The sequence below is a fragment of the Onychostruthus taczanowskii genome, unplaced genomic scaffold, assembly GCF_017590055.1.
Source record: "Onychostruthus taczanowskii isolate IOZ18803 unplaced genomic scaffold, ASM1759005v1 scaffold240, whole genome shotgun sequence".
NCBI lineage: Eukaryota > Metazoa > Chordata > Aves > Passeriformes > Passeridae > Onychostruthus > Onychostruthus taczanowskii.
The window spans coordinates 89,488-109,534 of NW_024499685.1; the positions used below are offsets into that span (position 1 = coordinate 89,488).

A 20,047-nucleotide genomic window follows, 5' to 3' on the forward strand; every position below is an offset into this window, starting at 1 on the left:
CCGCTGCTCGCACACGGCGCGGTCGAGCCAGACACCAAGAAAACAGTTCCCCGTTTGGATCTAACCACTTAGCATTCTTTTGTAATTAACCTGCCGGCTTCAGCCCCTGCACCCCAAAAGAGGAGACTGCCTTGGCCCTGTGGTGCACCCCACTGCAACCGATGTGCCAGAGGAGGACATCACCAGCTCCTCGGCACTGGACAGCTAGACACACCACACCAGCCCTGAAGCTGCTGCCTGGACCCCTTCCACGCGCCCTCAGTGCAGCGAGGAGGGGGCTCTGCACCCCAGCCCCCCGAGCTGCCCCATCTCCCTGCCTTGGCCTCCTGGCACGTCCCCACCACCACGCCGCAGAGCCGGTGCCCTGACCGTAAGTGCCGCGCTGGCGCTGCCCGGTGCTTCCGCGCCATGCGGGGGGACCTGCCTCCGCTCGCCACTTCACCCGCCGAGGGGCTTCGCTGCGTGCCTGCCTCCGCCAGCCCACCCGCTCACCCGTCCTCCGGGACGCGCCTGCCGCGGTCGGCCGGTCTGTCTGTCAGTCTCTCCGTGTATCTGGGAAGTGCTTCTGCTCGAGGTTGATTTCCTCACACTCATGTGGCTCCATGACCCGTTGGCAGGTGTCTGCCAGAGCCCACGCCCCTGCCTGGGTCTGCGCAGCTCCTGCCCCCAGAACCCCCCAGAGCCGTGGGGGTTTTCCTGACCCTCACAAAGGGTATGAGGGCCATGGGACCCCTGCAGCACAGGGTGGGTCGTAGGATGCTGTAGCAGCCTGGCACACACTCTTGTTAGAAATAGGGAGATTTCTGTAAAAACAGCTTCCTTTTCCTTCTTCGCGGTAATTCCACCCCCCTGGCTCCCCGCCATGCCGGCGCTAACGCGCTCTCTCTCTGGCAGACGTCTTTTTCCAGTCCCAACAAAGACCTCCCAGTGCCGCTGGGCGAGCTCCTGAGCTGGGTCTCCGACATCAGCAGGTCGTGGATGGGCTCGAGGGGAGCCCCAGAGGCGGCAGCTGCTCAGCCATGCTCACCTGCACAGGTAACACCGACCTCCCCGGTCTGTCCCGGTCCCACAGCGGGTGCGCGGCACTGACGGCCGGGCTTGGTGGCTTCATTTCATGGATTGTTCTCCCTGTCTCATCCCATCTTTTCTGTTCGCTTTGTTGTAGTGTGGCTGGATGTCCATACCACTTCCCCTCATCGCCGCCATGGAGCCCGTCCCCCGCCCTGAGGCCGGTGGGACCGCACCTGAGGACACAGGGACGTTCTCCCTCACCCTTTGCACTTGCCAGAGTCCCCTGCCAGAGACTGGGGCCACAGTGCCCGAGCAGCCAATGGCCCAAGAAGCACCCACGGGGTCACCTGGCCCCCGCTGGCCCCACACACTCCCTCTTCCCTGGGGATGGCCTCCTGGTGTGGTGTCGGGCTCACTGCGGATCTCCAGAACATCTCCTCCTTCCCCCCCGCTCTCATCTGCCACCTGTAAATCCTGTCATGTTACCCTCCGCCTCTGGTGTCATTATTGCTCTCATGACCCCCTTCGGCTTTGCATGAGGGGCCACTGCGCGCGGCTCCAGGACAGTCCCCACTCCCAGGGCCCCCCACACCCCGACCATCACTCATCGGGACAGTGGGGGTCCATGGATTACCCAAACACATCTCTTTTCGGGGGCAAAACACTAAACTTGGACATACCACGAAGTGTCTGTAAAAGGAGCAGTGCAGACCCAGGGCTCCCCTGCAAGGGCAGTAAAGGAGAATCCTCTGAAACCAGCCAGCAGCTCTGCGTGGTCTGTTCGCCCCTTGGCCTTGCCACCGTGGCTGTGGGCTACCATTGCCTCCTGCAGCTTCATGCCATGAGCTCTGTGGGCTGCCCCAGGTCGTGGTGAAGTGTGTCGGGGTGCCAGGGGTCTGACCTGGGCCTGGGTGTACCCATGGTGCTGCCAGGCACAGAGCAGGGCCAGGGGGTTGTCCCCATGCTGGCAGCACAGCTGGGAGGTCAGTGTGGGTGCAGCATTAGACCCCTGGTCTTGGGGAGTGGGTGCTGCTGGTGCTGTGGAGGCTTCTGAGCATTTCTTGTACAAGGACAGACCTGTCCCTTCATCAGTGGGGCTCTGGACTGGGCAGGAACGCTGTCCTCCATGGTACTGTTCCCATCCATGTGTGCTGCTGCCGGTGCCGTGGCCTCTGCCCGCTGTGGGCTGTGCTGTGGGCACTCTCTTTGGGCAGTGGGTGGATGGCAGCGGTCAGCTGTGAGGCTGAGGGGCTTCAGGGGGTTCAGGATGTGGTGGCCTGGCAACCGCTGGTAGGACAGCAGCATTCAGCCTGGCACACCTGGAGATGTCAGTGCAGCCCCTGGCACAGGTGGCTCAAGGGGTCTGTCCAGCCCAGTGAGGCAGGTGCCACTGTGCAGCCCAGGTTGGGACTCCCTGAGCACAAGAGTCATCCCACAGCAGTGCCAGGAGCCCCAGGCACTGTGCCAGGAGCGCCAGAGCTGTCAGGACCTTGCAGGCCCCCTGTGATGTCCAGGGGCTGGTGGGGTCTCAACTGTGCCAGGACCAGCCAAGCATGTCAGCGGCCCCGGGTGGGGCTGGCCGGGACAGATGGCGGTGGCTGGGTAGGACGTTAATTGCATTGTCCGTCAGCAATTAACCGCTGCGTCCGTCTGTCCCCACCGGCAGTGGGATGAGGCCGTTAGGCACAGACTGGCCAGGGGGACTCAGGGGGGCTGTAGGCTCCTGCAGCCATTGGGGGGCTCAGGAGAGGCCCCAGAACAGCAGGACATTCCACCAGATGACACAAGCTGCTTGGGGCCCTGTCCCACCTCAGTGACCCCCCAGATATTTCCTTGTGTCCCCCAGATGTTCCCTGCTCCCCCCAGATATTCCTTGCTTACCTCCCAATTTCCTGACTCATCCCCCAGGGTGAGTAACATCTCCTAAAGCTCCCGAGACCACCAAGAGCCCTCTGACCCATGGCCCAGTCCCATGTCATGGCCTGGAAGCCCCTCACCACCCCTCCCTCCCTCTGACACTGGTGGGGTCGAGCTCTGTTTCCTGGTCCCCACATCCATGTGCCAGGGGGGACCCTATTCCCCACACCCCTTCGACCCTCCCCTGGCATGGGGACCCTCCCTGGTGTGCCCGAGGCAGTGGGATCTCCTCATGGCGGCTGGCAAAGGGGCACAGGAGGGTGAGGAGGGGGAATGCCCCGAGATCCAGGCTGACTGCTCCTGGGGTGAGCCAGCCTCTTCCCCCACGCAGCACGGCGTCCCCTGTCCACGGACACTCTTCATCACCTTGTGTTGCTCCATGTCACCCCCCTGCCCCACTGATACCCCCTGTCCATCCCACATCTCCTGCAGCACCATGCGCTGGGAGTGAGCGGGCCAAGCTCGTCACCATGGAGAACTCCACCATATTCCCCATTTTAATGCCCTGCATGTCACCCTGCCCTGCTGCTGCGGAGGCTGGAGCTAACCCTCCCCGCCCCCCCCAGAGTTAAACCATCCCTCAGAACTGCGGTGGCACGGGAGGCACCGACTGCCTCCCCGGCCGTGGAGGGGTCCCTCGCCCCCCGCCGGCATTTCCCCACCGCCCTTCGGGGATTGAGTGGCAGCACCGCCCCGTCCTGGCTGCGGTCCGCCGGCCGGGACCCGTGGTCGCTGTCCCGAGCGTGGCCCTGCTGGCACAGAGCAGCTGCCAGCTCCCTGTGCCCACCGCCCCGGGCGCTGCTGGCTCGGCCCCCGCCGCGCCGGGAACGCTCTGTACAGCTTCTCACAAAGCCCGACCGGCCTCTCCCACGCCCCCACCCCTCGCTGGGGCGCTGAACCTCCTCATGGCCAGGGACCCCGGGACCCCCCCCTGGCCGTGCCGCTGAGGCTCGCTGCCGCCTCCGCGCCCCGCCGGCCGGAGCCGGGGCCGCTGCTGGCCGGAGCGGTGAATCCCCCCGGCCACGGAGCGAGCGGGGACGGTGCTGCCGCAGCCGCAGCCCGCAGAGCCCCTAGTCCGACGGGGTGGTGCGGTGTGGGCAGCGCGGTGCGGGATCCGCCTCCCCCAGCGGCACCGAGAGCTGCTGTCAGGCAGCTCCAGAGCTGTTTGTTCCTGCTCACGCTCCCGGTGCTCGGGCAGCCCGCGGTGTCCGGTGCCCGAGCCGGGGCTGGGAGATGCTCTGAAGCGGCCCCCGCAGCGTGCCGGGGCAGGGGGCGGCTGTGGGACCCTCCCAGGCATGAGGGCACCCAGCACCCGTTTGGGGTCTGCTGCTCCTCGCGGTCCCGTGTCTCTGGAGCAGCCGGGGCAGCCGTGCTGGCACCGTGTCTGGGACGGGCTGGCAGCGACCATCGGAGCTCCAGCTCCATCCCCAGCCCCAGCAGCCCAGGCTGAGTTTGGGCTGGAAGAGCTTTTCCCCGTGCCCACCTGCGGGAGCATCCTCCACCTGCCCTGGTTCTCTGTGCCCAGCCTCCGGCACCAGGGCTGGCATTGTCACACTGCAGTCCTGCCTTGGGATGAGGCCACACAGGGTCAGGGACCACCGGCATGGGGCGGGAGGGCTGTGGGACCACCTGTGACTGCACTGGAGCTGCCACGAGCCCACGAGCCACGGTGGCCCCCGCTGTGCCATCCTGCTCTCTCCCTGGACACTGACCTGGCCCTGGGCAGGGGGAAGCAAGGCGCTGCTGGTGGCTTTTCCAGCTGGTGGGTGGCACTGCTGCCAGTGCTGGGGCAGGTGGCCACACTGTGGCTGCGTGGGTTGGTTGGGGCCCTGCTGATGGCATCGTGACAGCAGTGTCTGCTGTGAGCACATGTCCCCAGTGTCCCCGACGGGACTGAGCCCTGCTGGCACTCTGACCACGAGGAACCTGCCTGATGCCTCTTCCCCTCATCCAGGGAATTCACAGCTGCTGCTGGTGGGGTCCCTGAGCAGACCCTGGCTGAGGTTCCTTCTGCAGCAGACATATCCCAGGCCCTCCCAGCCCCCTTGTGCTGCAGCTGTTGCTCAGGTGCCATATGTCACCTTCCCCAGGTCCATCCAAGGCAGCAGTGCCACGTCCCTCCTGCTCCACAGGGGTTTTATCTCCCATTTATCCATCCCACATATCAGGGCTGTTCCCCTGGTACAATATCTTGGAGATGTGGTCGTGTCCTTGCTTAGGTCTTGGGCGCATCATCATTTTGTGGCATTGCTGTGGCTGTGCCCCATTTCCCTCACAGTGGTGTCTCCCCCTCCTTGTGCTCAGCCAGGTGACCTGGCTTAATTAATCAGGGTTAGCAACAGGTTAATTACAGTGGTCCCGGGCTGTGGGAGCAGCATCACCCTCAGCCTTTGGGTGCAGGCTTGGTGTGATCCCTCCTGCCAGTCCCACTCTCCCCTGGGGCACGAAGTAACTGCTGCCTGTCCATGCCCCGTGTCCGTGCCAGGGTTGTAGATCTTGTGTTTGCCTGGCATCTTCTCCCATGTCTTGTGGCAAAGTGGCTGCACTTGCAGCACCTGAGGAGCATCTGCTCTGAGACACCACTGCCCCATGCCAGAGCAGGGGGTTTTCCACGGAGTAGTTGGTAATTTGCTGCTGGGGGTCAGTTTGCCATGGCTTGGTTTGGGCTCAGCCAGGGGCTGGACCAGGCTCTGCAGTGCACAGAGCAGGTGAAGGGACACCGGGCACCAGAGGCAGCAGGGTGACATCTGGGAGTGATCCCAGCTGAAAAAGGTTGGGAAATTGAGGTGTACCACAGGAATGCAGAGGAGCTGGAGCCAAGCCCAAACCTGCAGGTCCTGGTGATGGCCGGAGCACAGGACAGAGGGGGGATCCAGGCCAGGGGAGCTCTGTCCCAGCTGGCGGGGATGGGCTGTCCCTGGGGAGACACAGCAGCACTCCAAACCTCCGCGCTGTGGAGCCGTGTCCCCCCCGCCCCTGTGCCAGGACCTGGTGTGCCGTGCCCACCGTCCCTCTGCTCTCCCTGCAGGTGCGCGGCGCTGCGGGAGACGCCGGGCTCACCGGAGATGGCGTGGAGGGGTCACCATGGGGCAGGGAGGAGATGGAGAGGTACGGGCACCGCTGGGCGCTGCCAGACGGGCCGTATCGGGGGCTGCGGGCGTGCCCGGGTGTCCGCACCGTGCCGGGGGTGCTGCTGAACCCTTGGCGGCAGTCTGGGGTGGGGAGGGCGTGGGCTGGCTGTGCTGGGGCGAGCAGGGTGGGAGTGAGCACAGCCGTGAGCGCAGGTGTGGCTGTGGCACACGCGGTGCAGGTGGGCAGCAAGCCCGGAGTTCGGGGCGGTGCGGGCAGGCGGGGACAGCGGCCGTGTCCCCCACAGCCTGGTGTGTCTCTGCTCTCTCCCCAGAGCCTGTCTGCGGTCCGAGCAGAGGCTGGAGGTGCAGGAGCAGCTGCTTGCCCTGCGGCACTGGCTGGACGCCGTAGAGAAGCGGCTGCTGGCGCTGCCAGAGCCCGGCACGGCCCTGCAGGTAACCTCCGGCCCTGGGTGGTGACTGGGCCGTGCAGAGCCGGGCAGGACCAGCCCACGTCTGCACCGAGGCTGGTGAGGTCTTGGTCCTTGCAAGGGAGGAAGGCATCTGGCCACAGCTGGCTGGGACACCCTTCAGCACAGCCCTGCAGGGGTCAGGTCTCCTGTGCCCGGCTCCCTCTCCCCAATCCAGGGGTGCTGCTGGCTTGGAGCCCCATGGCCCTGGCGGTACTCAGGGTACCACTGCCTTGGAGCCCTGCTGGCCACAGGGCCACCACCTGCACCGGGTCCAGCCGCAGCTCGTGGCACTGTCACCTGGGCACGGGGACAGTGGCCAAACACCAGGGGTGTACAGCCGAGCACAGGGTGTACAGCCAGGCACAGGGTGTGTACAGTTGGGCACAAGGGGTGTACAGGTGTGCACAGGAGGTGTGTGGCTGTGTGAGGGGTGTAGAGCCAGGCACAGGAAGTGTGAGGCTGTGTGAGGGGTGTACAGCCGGGCATAGGAGGTGTGATGCTGTGTGCGGGCACAGGGGTGTGTGGCTGTGTGAGGGGTGTTCAGCTGGGTACACAGGGGTGTACAGCTGGGCACAGGGGGTGTGAGGCTGTGTGGGGGGTGTACAGCTGGGTAGACAGGGGTGTACAGCTGGGCACAGGGGTGTGTGGCTGTGCACGGGGTGTACAGCCAGGCAGAAGGGGTGTGTGGCTGTGTGAGGGGTGTACAGCTGGGCACTGGGGTGTGGGGGTGTGCACAGGATGGGTGTACAATCAGGCACAGGGGTGTGGGGCTGTGCGGGGAGTGTAGAGCCAGGCACAGGGAGTGTGAGGCTGTGCACAGGGTGTGTACAGTTGGGCACAGGTGGTGTACAGCTGGCCACAGGGAGTACAGCCAGGCATGGGGGTGTGAGTGTGTGAGGGGTGTACAGTCGGGCACAGGGGGTGTACAGCCAGGCACGGAGGGTGTACAGCCAGGCACAGGGGTGTGATGCTGTGCACAGGGTGTACAGCCAGGCACAGGGGGGTGATGGTGTGCACGGGGTGTACAGCCGGGCAGAGGAGGTGTGATGGTCTGCATGGGGGGTACAGCCGAGCACAGGAGGTGTGGGGCTGTGTGAGGGGTGTACAGCCAGGCACGGAGGGTGTACAGCCAGGCACCGGGGTGTGATGCTGTGCACAGGGTGTACAGCCAGGCACAGGGGGGTGATGGTGTGCACGGGGTGTACAGCCGGGCAGAGGAGGTGTGATGGTCTGCATGGGGGGTACAGCCGAGCACAGGAGGTGTGGGGCTGTGTGAGGGGTGTACAGCCAGGCACGGAGGGTGTACAGCCAGGCACCGGGGTGTGATGCTGTGCACAGGGTGTACAGCCAGGCACAGGGGGGTGATGGTGTGCACGGGGTGTACAGCCGGGCAGAGGAGGTGTGATGGTCTGCATGGGGGGTACAGCCGAGCACAGGAGGTGTGGGGCTGTGTGAGGGGTGTACAGCCAGGCACGGAGGGTGTACAGCCAGGCACCGGGGTGTGATGCTGTGCACAGGGTGTACAGCCAGGCACAGGGGGGTGATGGTGTGCACGGGGTGTACAGCCGGGCAGAGGAGGTGTGATGGTCTGCATGGGGGGTACAGCCGAGCACAGGAGGTGTGGGGCTGTGTGAGGGGTGTACAGCCAGGCACGGAGGGTGTACAGCCAGGCACCGGGGTGTGATGCTGTGCACAGGGTGTACAGCCAGGCACAGGGGGGTGATGGTGTGCACGGGGTGTACAGCCGGGCAGAGGAGGTGTGATGGTCTGCATGGGGGGTACAGCCGAGCACAGGAGGTGTGGGGCTGTGTGAGGGGTGTACAGCCAGGCACGGAGGGTGTACAGCCAGGCACCGGGGTGTGATGCTGTGCACAGGGTGTACAGCCAGGCACAGGGGGGTGATGGTGTGCACGGGGTGTACAGCCGGGCAGAGGAGGTGTGATGGTCTGCATGGGGGGTACAGCCGAGCACAGGAGGTGTGGGGCTGTGTGAGGGGTGTACAGCCAGGCACGGAGGGTGTACAGCCAGGCACCGGGGTGTGATGCTGTGCACAGGGTGTACAGCCAGGCACAGGGGGGTGATGGTGTGCACGGGGTGTACAGCCGGGCAGAGGAGGTGTGATGGTCTGCATGGGGGGTACAGCCGAGCACAGGAGGTGTGGGGCTGTGTGAGGGGTGTACAGCCAGGCACAGGGGGGTGATGGTGTGCACGGGGTGTACAGCCGGGCACAGGAGGTGTGATGGTCTGCATGGGGTGTACAGCCGAGCACAGGAGGTGTGGTGCTGTGTGAAGGGTGTACAGCCGGGCACAGGGGGTGTACAGCCGGGCACAGGAGGTGTGATGCTGTGCACAGGGTGTACAGCCAGGCACAGAGGGTGTACAGCCGGGCACAGGGGTGTGATGGTCTGCACGGGGTGTACAGCCGAGCACAGGAGGCGTGCCCTTGCCAGGGCAGGTCGGGTGTGTGCCCCGCACTGGCCGCGCAGCCGTGTGCTGCCGTGCCCCCTGCCCAGGCTTGGAGCCGCAGCGGGAGCAGCGCAGTGGGGGCCGCCTGCAGCCCCCTCCTCGCCGCCCCTCGCCGGCTCCTTTTGTTCCAGGCCTGGCCGGCACACGGGCTCCCTCGGCACACATGACGGCACAAACTGAAAGGGCCATTCATCGCGGCCCCGGCGCAGACAAAGCCGAGGCCGCACAGAAACCCACCCGGCTCCCGGGATCTGAGGCTGTGGATTCCAGCCGACCGCTCCCGCCCGGTGCCCCGCGCCGGGCTCCCCTGCCCGGGGCACCCGTGCCACCCCGAGCCCGGTACCTGGGGCTGCGGAGCGTGCCGGGCGAGCTGCCGGCGGGCGTGTGGGACGGAGGAGGCTCTGAGGGAAGAGCTGGATCCTCACCCCCTTGCTCAGCTTCTGCCCGGCGGGTCCCGGCTGGGCGCTGTGCGGTGCCTGGGGTGCCGCGGGGCTCAGAGCCCGCCTGGTGCCCAGCACCTCGGTGCCAGCAGCGGAAGGCTCCAGAGCCGTGTGGGGAGCAGGATGCCGAGCGGCTGCAGGACGGTGCGGAGCCACCGAGGCCCTGGCAGATGCTAATTCCCAGCAGCGTCTCTGGCAGCAGACAAAGCCCCCGGCCCCGCCGCCCGCCGCTCCCAGGAGACCCCAGGGAGCCCCATCCATCAGCGTGGCCGACGCGCCCGCAGCGGCCCCCCGGCTCCCGGGGCCCAGCAAGGGGCACCCATGCGGCTCTGTGGGGCAGGATCCAGTCCTGGGGGGCTCTCAGTGGCTGGGAGGCTGAGCCAGGGCAGGATGGGGATGGGGCTCACACCACGGGCGGTAGCAGCCCCCGGCTGGGCACCTCCGGCTGCCCCCTGGTCCCTCCAGCACCCAGGGTGGCAGCGTCGGGGTTGTGGAGACCCAGGCCCGCAGCACCCTGCCTCTCAGGGTGAGCTTCAGTTCAGCACCTTAGCAGCCCGGCCTGCTCCCCCTCAAACCCAGCCCAGCCCAGCCCTGCTCCGCTGAGCCCCCCGGGCCCCTGGCTGAGGGGTCCCCGCACCCAAACAGCCCCAGGGAGCGGGGCCAAGCCCCTCAGTGACCACAGCAGCCGCTGCCTGGGGGGCCAGAGCCAGGGTGGGGGCTACAACCCCAGCGGGAGGGGCCGTGGGGCTGTGACACCGTGGGGCTGTGACACCGTGGGGCTGTGACACCGTGGGGCTGACACCGTGGGGCTGTGCTGTCCTGGGGCTCAGTGTGAGGCAGCACAGCCTGGGCTGGTTCCGGCGCAGGTGCCGGTGCCGGTGTGGTTGCCGGTACCGGAGCAGGTGCCGGTGCCGGTGTGGTTGCCGGTGCCGGAGCAGGTGCCGGTACCGGAGCGGGTGCCGGTACCGGTGCCGGTGCAGGTGCGGGGGCAGCAGCAGGTGCCGGTGAGAGCGCGGTGCCGGAGCAGGTGCCGGTGTTAGCGCCGGTGCCGGTGGCGGTGCTGGTGTCGGTACAGGTGCCGGGGCCAGTGCGAGGTGCGGGCAGTCGCCCCCCCGGGCGGCGCGGGGCGGGCGGTGGGCCGGCACCGCCCCTCCCCCGCGGGATGGCTGCGGGGCCCCGGGGGTTTCCCCGGTAACGGCGGCGATCGGCTCCCGGAGGGTTAACGGGGGGCGGCGGTGTGCCCGGGGTCACACCAGCCCCGCCGAGCCGGGCCGCTGCCGGTGCGAGGCTCTCCGCCCGGTGCCCCCCGCTCTCCCCCCGTGCCGCGGGCGCGGCGCACAAAGGCGGCGGGGCCGGGGCGGCGGTAACGGGGACCGAGTCTCCCCCCGCTGCCTCCGCCCCGCTCCCCCGCACAGGCCGGGCCCCCCCGGAGCGGTAACGGCGGCGGCGGCGCCCCCGGCCCGGCCCCATGGACGCCCGAAGTCGCCGAGGGGTGAGTGCGGGGCGGGGGCTCCGCGCGGCTCCGGGGCTGCGGCGTGCGCGGGGCCGGGCGGGGTCCGTGTCCCGCAGCCCCACGGGGCGGGTGCCGCGGGTTGGGGTCTCCCCAGGTCACCCCGCGCCGTGGCCCACCCACCCGCGCAGCCCCAAAACAGGCGGAGGGGTGTGGGGGGGGGTCGCGGTGGGGTGGGAGCGCGATGCCCCGAGGGGCTGCACCCACCGGGGTGGCGCGTCGGGACCCCCCCGTGGGTGCGTGTGGCGTGACCGCGCACGGGGGTCGTGCCCGCGGCGTGCCCCACGGCGTGTTGGGCCGAGCGGGGGGGCTCAGGGTGCCCACGGTAGCCCGGTACCCACGCCAGGGGCACGGCCACGGAGGGTGCGAGCTCCCCACGCGTGTGCGGGGCTGCTACAGGTGCGTTTGGTGTCACGGCTGATGCAGGCGTGGGGGTCCTGCCGCTGATCCCCCCCACCCCGAGCGGGGGTGCGAGCGTGGGGTCTGCCTGTGGGGGGGTGTGTGCACACGGGTGGGAGTGAGTGTGTGCGCGCGCGTGGGGCGTGTGCGTGTGTTTGCACACGTGTGTGGCGTGTGCGTGTGTTTGCACACGTGTGTTTGTGTGTACACACGTGCACAGGGGCGTGTGCCCAGGGCCGGGGGTGAGGCCGGGGGTAGCAGCACTGCGGCTGCGGCGGGGGGGGGGCTGCCGGGGGAGGGTCTTGCCGGGTCACGCCGGGGATTTATGGCTGCGGCAGGGCTGGCAGGCTGGGGAGGCCACCTGCCTGTCCCCCGCTTGGTGCCCCCAGCCCCCCGTCCCCCCGGGCAGATGCTCCTCTCTGGCGGCTCCTCGTTAATCCAACGGCGCAGGGCGATGCCGGGCGGGAGCATCTGCCTCTCCCCAGCGCCTGGCGCTGCTGCCGCTGCCGCGTCCTCTGCCGAGACAGGCACCCTGGGCACTGCCGGGGGTCCCTCGGGGTCCCCTCCCTCCGCCAGGCCCCGGTGACGGCCAGTGTCCCATCTCGCTGTCCCGGTACCCTGGCTTTTGGCAGCCCTTTGCCGGGGGGCCAGGACCCCCAAGACCGGAGCGCGAGGTCAGGCAGCGCCGTGGAGTGAGGGGATCGAGCCGAGCACAGGCCGGCGGCATCTGGGGGTCCCGCGGTGGCCCCGCTAATAACGCGCATCCCCTGGCTCATTGCAGGCCGGGATTTGAGGCGGGGGCCCGGCGCCCGCGCCATGGGGAACTCGGTGAGTCGGCCCAGCTGCCTGGGCGAGAAGAGCCGGCGGCCGGAGGAGCTCCTGCGGGAGCCGGGGCTGGACGCGGGGCAGCCATCCGCCGGAGGCGTCACGGAGGCCCGGCCCGAGCTGCTGGAGAAGGCACCGGTGCCGGTGGAGAATGGCTGGAGCCCGGTGCCCGCTGCCGCGCGGAGCCGGCAGGGCAGCCCGGTGCTGAGGCGCAGCCAGTCCGAGGTGGCGGTGCAGAACGGGGGTGCAGCTGCGGTGAGGGGGCAGGTGGGGGGCGCAGCCTGGACGCCCCCCCGGGCCAGCGTTCCCCGCAGCACCTGGTCCTGGAAACCCGTCACCACCCGGGAGGTGACGGAGGTGACGGAGGTGACCGAGACCATCGTGACGGAGATCGTGGAGGTGACCGAGTACCCGGCGGGTGAGAAGGGTGGCGAGCCCGTGGTCACCCGGACGGTCACCGTGCTGACGGAGTGCGTGGGGGAGCTCACTGCTGCTGGCTGCGCCGGACACACGGACGCCACCGAGGTGACTGACGGACAGAGAGCCTTGCTGGGAGGACGCTGTGCCAAGCCCTGTGCCGCAGGGCTGCCCTCCAGCGTGGTTTTCTCCACAGCAAGTCTTGACTTTGGGCTGGTGTGGAGTCGCTGTCTGTGCCCTGGTGTGGGCTGGGCCGCTGGCACCGCTGCTGCTGGGCGCCCAGCCTGGTGCTGTAGGACAGGGAGCTCCTTCCCTCAGCTCTGCCTGGAGGGGCCATGGGTCCGGAGGGGTCCAAACCACACCGGGTGTGCAGGCCCTGCTTTGGGGAGCCCTGCAAAGAACGCCAGGGAGGACCCCACGGGCTGGACAGGGTCCCACTGTCACCAGTGTCACCTCGGGGAGAGGGCATGGTGTGGGGGCTGCTGCCCAGCCCCATGGCTGCCCTCCACCTGCCCACACGGGCGGCTCAGCCACCTCTCCCCACAGGTGTCCTCACGGGCTGTCCCTGTCCCAGAGGAGGCAGCGGAGCGGGGCCAGGAGACGCTGGAGCGGCTGCTGGCCTGGGTGGCCGACATGGAGGAGTTGGTGAGCAACCAGAAGCCGCCGTCGGCGGAGGCGAAGGTGGTGAAGGCGCAGCTGGAGGAGCAGAAGGTCAGCAGGGCCAGCCGGCGTGTCCCGCCCACGCGTGCCCCGTGCGGGGATTAGGGGGTTGGAGCAGGCTGTGCCGAGGTGGGAGGGGTGCACAGGGGTCCCCAGCGTGGTGTCCCCTGTCCCTGCAGCTCCTGAAGCGCCTGCTGGAGGAACGGAGGCCACGTGTGGAGCTCGTCCTGCAGGACAGACTGACGGCACAGGGCTCGGGCACAGCCGAGGGCAGTGCCGACCTCTTCAGCCTCGGGGAGAGGTGGGACAAGCTGATGCAGGAGGCTGAAGCCAGGTGGGTCAGGGGCCAGGCCCTCATCCCTGGACTGCATCCCCGTCCTGCTGGCACAGGCTCTGCCCTCTGGTGTCCCCCACATGGAGTCTGTGACACCCTGATGTCCCTGTGCTTTGCCCCACTGGCACTGGGGCCGCCACGATGGAGGGACTGTCCCCGCCACATGTGCTGGGGCTGCACAGGAGCAGCGGCTCCAGGGCTGTATGGACAATCTGTCACTGGCCCCTTCTGTGGCGACACTGGCCCCTCTGTGGGGACACTGGCCTTGCTGTGTCCCTCACTTCAGGGCAGCACAGGGCATGGGCACCCTGGGTGTGGGGGAGAGGGGGCTTTGCTGGCCCGGGGACTGTCACTGCCCAGCTCACCCAGCCCACCCGACACAGGTACGGCTGCCTGGAGCGGATCCTGCCGGCAGCCCAGGGCTTCCAGGAGGCCGTAGACGCCTTCCAGGAGTGGCTCAGTGCCACAGAGCGGCAGCTGGCCCAGCTCTGGCGTGCTGACGGCTGTGTTGGCCGCGTGCAGGATGCCCACCAGCAGACCCAGGTGGGCACAGGTTGGGCGCGGGGTGGGTACAGGGTGGACACGGGCGCCTGTGTCATCACTGGTCACTGCTGCAGGCCCTCTGTGAGGAGATCCGTGGGCGGCTGGGAGAGCTGGATGGCGCCCTGGAGAGCGGGCAGCGCGTCCTGGAGCTGGTGACAGGCGAGTGGCAATGGCTGGGAGTGGTGGCCGCAGGGTCAGGACATGGGAATTGGGATGGGATGAGCACAGACAGCAGCAACCCAGGCCAGCAAGGGGGCCCCTGGGCACTGGGGGTCTTTGGGGTGTGCTGCTCCCCACCAGGAGCCATGGTGTGGTTAGAGGGGGCAGAGAGCATCCCAGGGGATGCAGAAAGGACAGGGCAGAGCCTGTGGGTCAGAGCTGTGGTGGGACAGGGTTCAGCGGCGAGGTGGGTCTTGCTGGCAGAGGGATGAGAGGCCACAGCTGGGTCTGGGAGCAGGAGGAGCAGGGGTAGGGGAGGGGAAAGGTCAGGACAGAGTGATTGTCACGTGGCTGGAAGCTGCCAGTTCCATGTCCAGGGGTGCCAGTGCGGTGGCACTGATGGCGGTGTCATGCTGCCACAGGGGAGGAGGCCCAGCTGACACAGGAGAAGATGGAGTCACTGAGGATGCGGTACCTCATCGCGGGCCAGAGCAGTGCTGACACCGCTCACCGGCTGGGGCAGACCCTGGAGGCCTCGTCTCGCCTGGGCACGGCCCCTGAGGACCTGGCACTGTGGCTGAGCCGCATGGAGAAGGAGCTGGGCGAGCGGGAGAGCCAGCAGGATGGCCAGGAGCCCTCAGTCACTGCCAGTGACAGGGAGAAGGTGTGGGACACTGGGCTCCCTGAGCCCCTCACCATTCCCAGCGTCGGTCCTGGTGCATTCACACCCTCCCTGGCTGACGTCTGTCCCTCTGCTGCAGTTTGAGCAGGTCCTGGAGTCCCAGCTGAGCCGTGTGGCTGGGCTGGGTGAGCGGCTGGAGGAGATTGGCCGCGTGCAGCTGGACGCTGAGGCTCTCCACTCGCAGCTCTCTGAGCAGAAGGTGGGTCTGCAGCGGTGCACAGGGGGCACAGGCTTGGCATCCCCATCCTGCCGGCTCCTGCCAGGACCTGGCACCCACCTGCGGCTCCATTCCAGCTGCTCTCCGCCGAGATCCTGCATTGCCGGGGCCTGGTTGAGCGTCTGCTGGGGTTCTCGGAGCCGCTGCTGCGCTGCTGCCCTGAGCCCCTGCAGCAGCGCCTTCAGGTGAGCTGGGTGGGTGCCAGGGGGACATTGCCAGCACCCAGGGATGGCTGTGCCCTGTGTCCCTGGCCATGCAGTGACTCCCTGTCTCCACAGCCGTCGGTGCAGGCGCTGCGGGAGCGCACGGAGCAGCTGTCCCTGCGCAGCGGAGCCTGTGCCGTGCAGCTGGAGCACGCCCAGTCCCTGCTCACCCAGTTCTCCGAGGCCCTCGAGGAGCTGCTGCCCTGGCTGGAGGAGACGCAGGCCCTGGGGGTGCAGCTCTCGCCCAACGCCATCAGCTACGAGGCCTTCAAGGAGCAGCAGGCGCTGCTGCAGGTGTGGGCAGGGCACGGGCAAAAGGTGTGGCACTCGGCCACCACACAGGGTGGGAGTGGAGAGGTGACAGGACGGGGGTGGCACCGCCATGGGGACCATCGGGCTGGGACACCCAGCGAACAGGAGCCCCCTGGGAGCAGCACCAGGTGCACCCTGTGGGGTGAATCCCAGGGGGCACATCCCACCCCAATCCACCCCCACGGCTCTTCCCCGCTGCCAGAGCCTGCGGGAGGCCATCGCCGAGCACCGGCCGCTGGTGGGGAAGCTGCAGCGCGTCTCAGCACAGCTGCTGGAGCTGAGCCCGGAGCAGGGAGCCCCGTTCCAGCGGCGCTGGCAGGAGGTGGAGGAGCAGTACGGCCACATCCGCGAGCGCGTGCGCCAGGCAGCGGCTCTGCTGGAGGATGCCCTGCCGCGATACAGCCAGGTATGGGGCTGGCACTGCCCTGGTGGGGCGCGTCCCCGGGACCGTACCGTCGAGTCACCGGGCTGGTCCGCAGCTGTCGGAGCGCATGGATCTGCTGCTGGAGTGCCTGGAGCGGCTGCAGAGCCGGCTGCAGAGCCAGCCCCCTGTCCGCGGCGACGCGGCCCACTTGAGGGAGCAGATCCGGGAGAACAGCCTGGCCCTGGGCGAGCTGGAGAAGCTCGGGGTGGCCCTGGAGGGCATCCGTGCACAGGGCGAGGAGCTGCTGGCCACCGTGCAGGCGGTCAGCTCCGACGCCGCGGACAGAGGTACCGGCACGGAGGGGTGGGCACGGCCTGGCCGGCAGGCGATCCATGTCCCTGTCAGGGCCGTGTGTGGCTGCTGGGGACCTCGCAGCACCCCGAAACCTGACCCGCTGTGCCCCGCAGGGATCCAGGAGCGCACGGCGCAGCTGCTGTCACAGTGGGGCTGCCTGCGCGGCCGCTGCCAGGAGCAGGAGCGGTGGCTTCGGGAGCTGCTGGCACTGGCCGAGCGCTTCTGGCATGGCCTGTCTGAGCTGGCCGTGGCGCTCAGCGACACCCAGCAGCTGGTGCTGGGGCTGGAGGAGGCCGGTGGCGAGCCCGAGGCCATCCGCACGCGGCTGCGCACCATGCAGGTACGGCAGGGCAGGGGCTTGGTGGGCAGTGCCGTGGCACAGGCAGCCCCTGGTGTGGGCACTGCCCTGGGCAGCCCCTGATGTGGGCAGTGCCATGGCACGGGCAGCCCCCAGTGTGGGCAGTGACCTGGGCTGCCCCCGGTGTGGGCAGTGCCCTGGGCAGCCCTTGGTGTGGGCAGTGCCATGGCATGGGCAGCCCCCAATGTGGGCAGTGCCCTGGGCAGCTCCCACTGTGGGCAGTGCCATGGCACGGGCAGCTCCCGATGTGGGAAGTGCCCTGGGCAGCCCCCAGTGTGGGCAGTGCCCTCGGCAGCTCCTGATGTGGGCAGTGCCCTGGGCAGCCCTTGGTGTGGGCAGTGCCCTGGGCAGCCCCCAGTGTGGGCAGTGCCCTGAGCAGCCCCCAGTGTGGGCAGTGCCCCCAGTGTGGGCAGCGACTGCGCACCATGCAGGTACGGCAGGGCAGGGGCTTGGTGGGCAGTGCTGTGGCACAGGCAGCCCCTGGTGTGGGCACTGCCCTGGGCAGCCCCTGATGTGGGCAGTGCCATGGCACGGGCAGCCCCCAGTGTGGGCAGTGCCCCCAGTGTGGGCAGCGACTGCGCACCATGCAGGTACGGCAGGGCAGGGGCTTGGTGGGCAGTGCCGTGGCACAGGCAGCCCCTGGTGTGGGCACTGCCCTGGGCAGCCCCCGATGTGGGCAGTACCATGGCATGGGGAGCCCCCGGTGTGGGCAGTGCCCTGGGCAGCTCCCGGTGTGGGCAGTGCCCTGGCACGGGCAGCCCCCAGTGTGGGCAGTGACCTGGGCTGCCCCCGGTGTGGGCAGTGCCCTGGGCACGGGCAGCCCCCAATGTGGGCAGTGCCCTTGGCACCTCCCGATGTGGGCAGTGCCCTGGGCAGCCCCTGGTGTGGGCAGTGCCCTGGCACGGGCAGCCCCTGGTGTGGGCAGTGCCCCCTGGCATGGGCAGCCCCCAGTGTGGGCACTGCCCTGGGCAGCCCCTGATGTGGGCAGTGCCATGGCACGGGCAGCCCCCAGTGTGGGCAGTGCCCTGGGCAGCTCCCAGTGTGGGCAGTGACCTGGGCAGCCCTCGGTGTGGGCAGTGCCCTGGCACGGGCAGCCCCCAGTGTGGGCAGTGCCCTGGGCAGCCCTTGGTGTGGGCAGTACCATGGCATGGGGACCCCCCGGTGTGGGCAGTGCCCTGGCACGGGCAGCCCCCGGTGTGGGCAGTGCCCTGGGCAGCCCCCGGTGTGGGCAGTGCCCTCGGCAGCCCCCGGTGTGGGCAGTGCCCTGGGCAGCCCCCAGTGTGGGCAGTGCCCTGGCACGGGCAGCCCCTGGTGTGGGCAGTGCCCTGGGCAGCCCCCGGCGTGGGCAGCCCTGAGCCCCGTGCCCTGCACAGGCTCTGCGGGAGGAGATCGACGCGCTGCAGGGTGAGCTGGACACGCTGGGCAGCCTGGGCGTGGAGCTGATGGCGTCCTGCGGGGACCCCGACAAGCCCGATGTCACCAAGAGCCTGGACGATGTGAGTGTCCTTGAGGCTGCGTTCAGGGAGGGACGTGTCCTGGGGGTGTGGGGATGCTGCTTGTGGGGGTGGCGTGTCCCCGATCCCTGGCACCCCAGACTCTCACTGACCCCCACACAACTCCTGTGCCCCGGCATTCCCGTGGTGTCTCCAGGCCTGGATGTCCCTGTGGTGCCACCCCTGTGCCCCGGCACTCCCGTGATGTCTCCAGGCCTGGGTGTCCCTGAGATGCCACCCCTGTGCCCTGGCACCCCGTGGTGTCTCCAGGCCTGGGTGTCCCTGAGGTGCCACCCCTGTGCCCTGGCACCCCGTGGTGTCTCCAGGCCTGGGTGTCCCTGTGGTGTCACCCCTGTGCCCTGGCACTCCCGTGGTGTCTCTAAGTCTGGATGTCCCTGCGGTGCCACCCCTGTGCCCCGGCACTGCCGTGGTGTCTCCAGGCCGGGGTGTCCCTGTGGTGCCACCCCTGTGCCCCGGCCACCTCCCTGGCACTAGTGCCCCCCACACCCTGTCCCCTCGGGGCACTGCTGACCCCCTGTGCCCTGTCCACCCTGTCCCCCACGTCCCGTCCCCCTGCGCCACCACTGACCCCCGTGCCCGGCCGCAGCTCTACTCCTCCTGGCACAGCCTGAGCCGCGTGTGGACGGAGCGGAACGGGCGCCTCGAGGAGCAGCTCCAGGCCGCCCTCAGCTACCAGGACACCATGCAGGTGGGTGCGGGGACCCCCAGGCGGATCCCCCACGGAGGATCCCCCTCCTGTCCCCCCTCAGGGGTCTGAGGGACCGTGGGGCCACCACGGGGTCCCCCAACCCCGCGTGTTCCCTGTCCCCAGCGGCTGCTGGAGTGGCTGGACGCCGCCGAGCTGCGCATCGCCGAGGAGTTCCTGGTGGGCGGGGACCTGGACATGGTGCAGCAGCAGCTGGCGGAGCTCAAGGTACCGTGCTGTGCCGCGCTGGGCCGTGATGTGCCGTGCCAAACCGTGCTGTGCTGTGCCACGCTGTGCCACGCCAAACCGTGTGCCATGCCAAACTGTGCTGTGCCACACCAAACTGTGCTGTTCCAGACCATGCTGTGCCGCGCCAAACCGTGTTGTGCGCACCAAACCGTGTGCCACGCCAAACTGTGCTGTGCCGTGCCAGGCTGTGCCGGGCTGTGCTGTGCCACGCCAAACCATGCCGTGCCATGCCAAACCATGCTGTGCCACACCAAACCATGCTGTGCTATGCCAAACCATGCTGTGCCACTCTGGGCTGTGCTGTGCCACGCCAAACCATGCTGTGCCGCACCAAACCGTGCTGAGCTGTGCCAAACCATGCTGTGCCACGCCAAACCATGCTGTGGCATGCCAGGCTGTGCTGTACTGTGCCAGACCGTGCTGTGCCACGCCAGGCTGTGCTGTGCCAGGCAGTGCTGTGCCGCACCAAACCGTGTGCCATGCCAAACTGTGCTGTGCCGTGCCAGGCCGTGCTGTGCCACACCAAACTGTGCTGTTCCAGGCTATGCTGTGCCACGCCAAACCGTGTTGTGCCGCACCAAACAATGCTGTGCCACACCAAACCATGCTGTGCTGCACCAAACCATGCTGTGCTATGCCAAACCGTGCTGAATGCCAAACCATGCCGTGCCAAACCAAACCATGCTGTGCCGCACCAAACTGTGCTGAGCTGTGCCAAACCATGCTGTGCCACGCCAAACTATGCTGTGCCGCACCAAACCATGCTGAGCTGTGCCAAACCATGCTGTGCCGCACCAAACTGTGCTGTTCCAGGCTATGCTGTGCCACGCCAAACCGTGTTGTGCCGCACCAAACAATGCTGTGCCACACCAAACCATGCTGTGCTG

General features: G+C 68.3%; 1 protein-coding gene across 1 annotated transcript in view; it reads left to right on the top strand.

The window, feature by feature from the left end:
• PLEC (plectin) overlaps nucleotides 1-20,047 on the top strand; it is a 97,580-nt gene that overhangs the window by 55,898 nt on the left and 21,635 nt on the right. Inside the window, exons 33-51 of the mRNA XM_041406107.1 lie at nucleotides 268-534; nucleotides 895-1,035; nucleotides 5,957-6,145; nucleotides 6,332-6,452; nucleotides 12,066-12,634; nucleotides 13,073-13,237; nucleotides 13,366-13,520; nucleotides 13,904-14,063; nucleotides 14,138-14,222; nucleotides 14,645-14,886; nucleotides 14,984-15,103; nucleotides 15,199-15,306; nucleotides 15,400-15,618; nucleotides 15,839-16,042; nucleotides 16,116-16,347; nucleotides 16,468-16,694; nucleotides 18,086-18,208; nucleotides 18,813-18,914; nucleotides 19,038-19,139. Of these exons, the coding sequence (XP_041262041.1) occupies nucleotides 268-534; nucleotides 895-1,035; nucleotides 5,957-6,145; nucleotides 6,332-6,452; nucleotides 12,066-12,634; nucleotides 13,073-13,237; nucleotides 13,366-13,520; nucleotides 13,904-14,063; nucleotides 14,138-14,222; nucleotides 14,645-14,886; nucleotides 14,984-15,103; nucleotides 15,199-15,306; nucleotides 15,400-15,618; nucleotides 15,839-16,042; nucleotides 16,116-16,347; nucleotides 16,468-16,694; nucleotides 18,086-18,208; nucleotides 18,813-18,914; nucleotides 19,038-19,139 (3,531 nt within the window). The remainder of the gene's footprint in view (nucleotides 1-267; nucleotides 535-894; nucleotides 1,036-5,956; nucleotides 6,146-6,331; nucleotides 6,453-12,065; nucleotides 12,635-13,072; nucleotides 13,238-13,365; nucleotides 13,521-13,903; nucleotides 14,064-14,137; nucleotides 14,223-14,644; nucleotides 14,887-14,983; nucleotides 15,104-15,198; nucleotides 15,307-15,399; nucleotides 15,619-15,838; nucleotides 16,043-16,115; nucleotides 16,348-16,467; nucleotides 16,695-18,085; nucleotides 18,209-18,812; nucleotides 18,915-19,037; nucleotides 19,140-20,047) is intronic.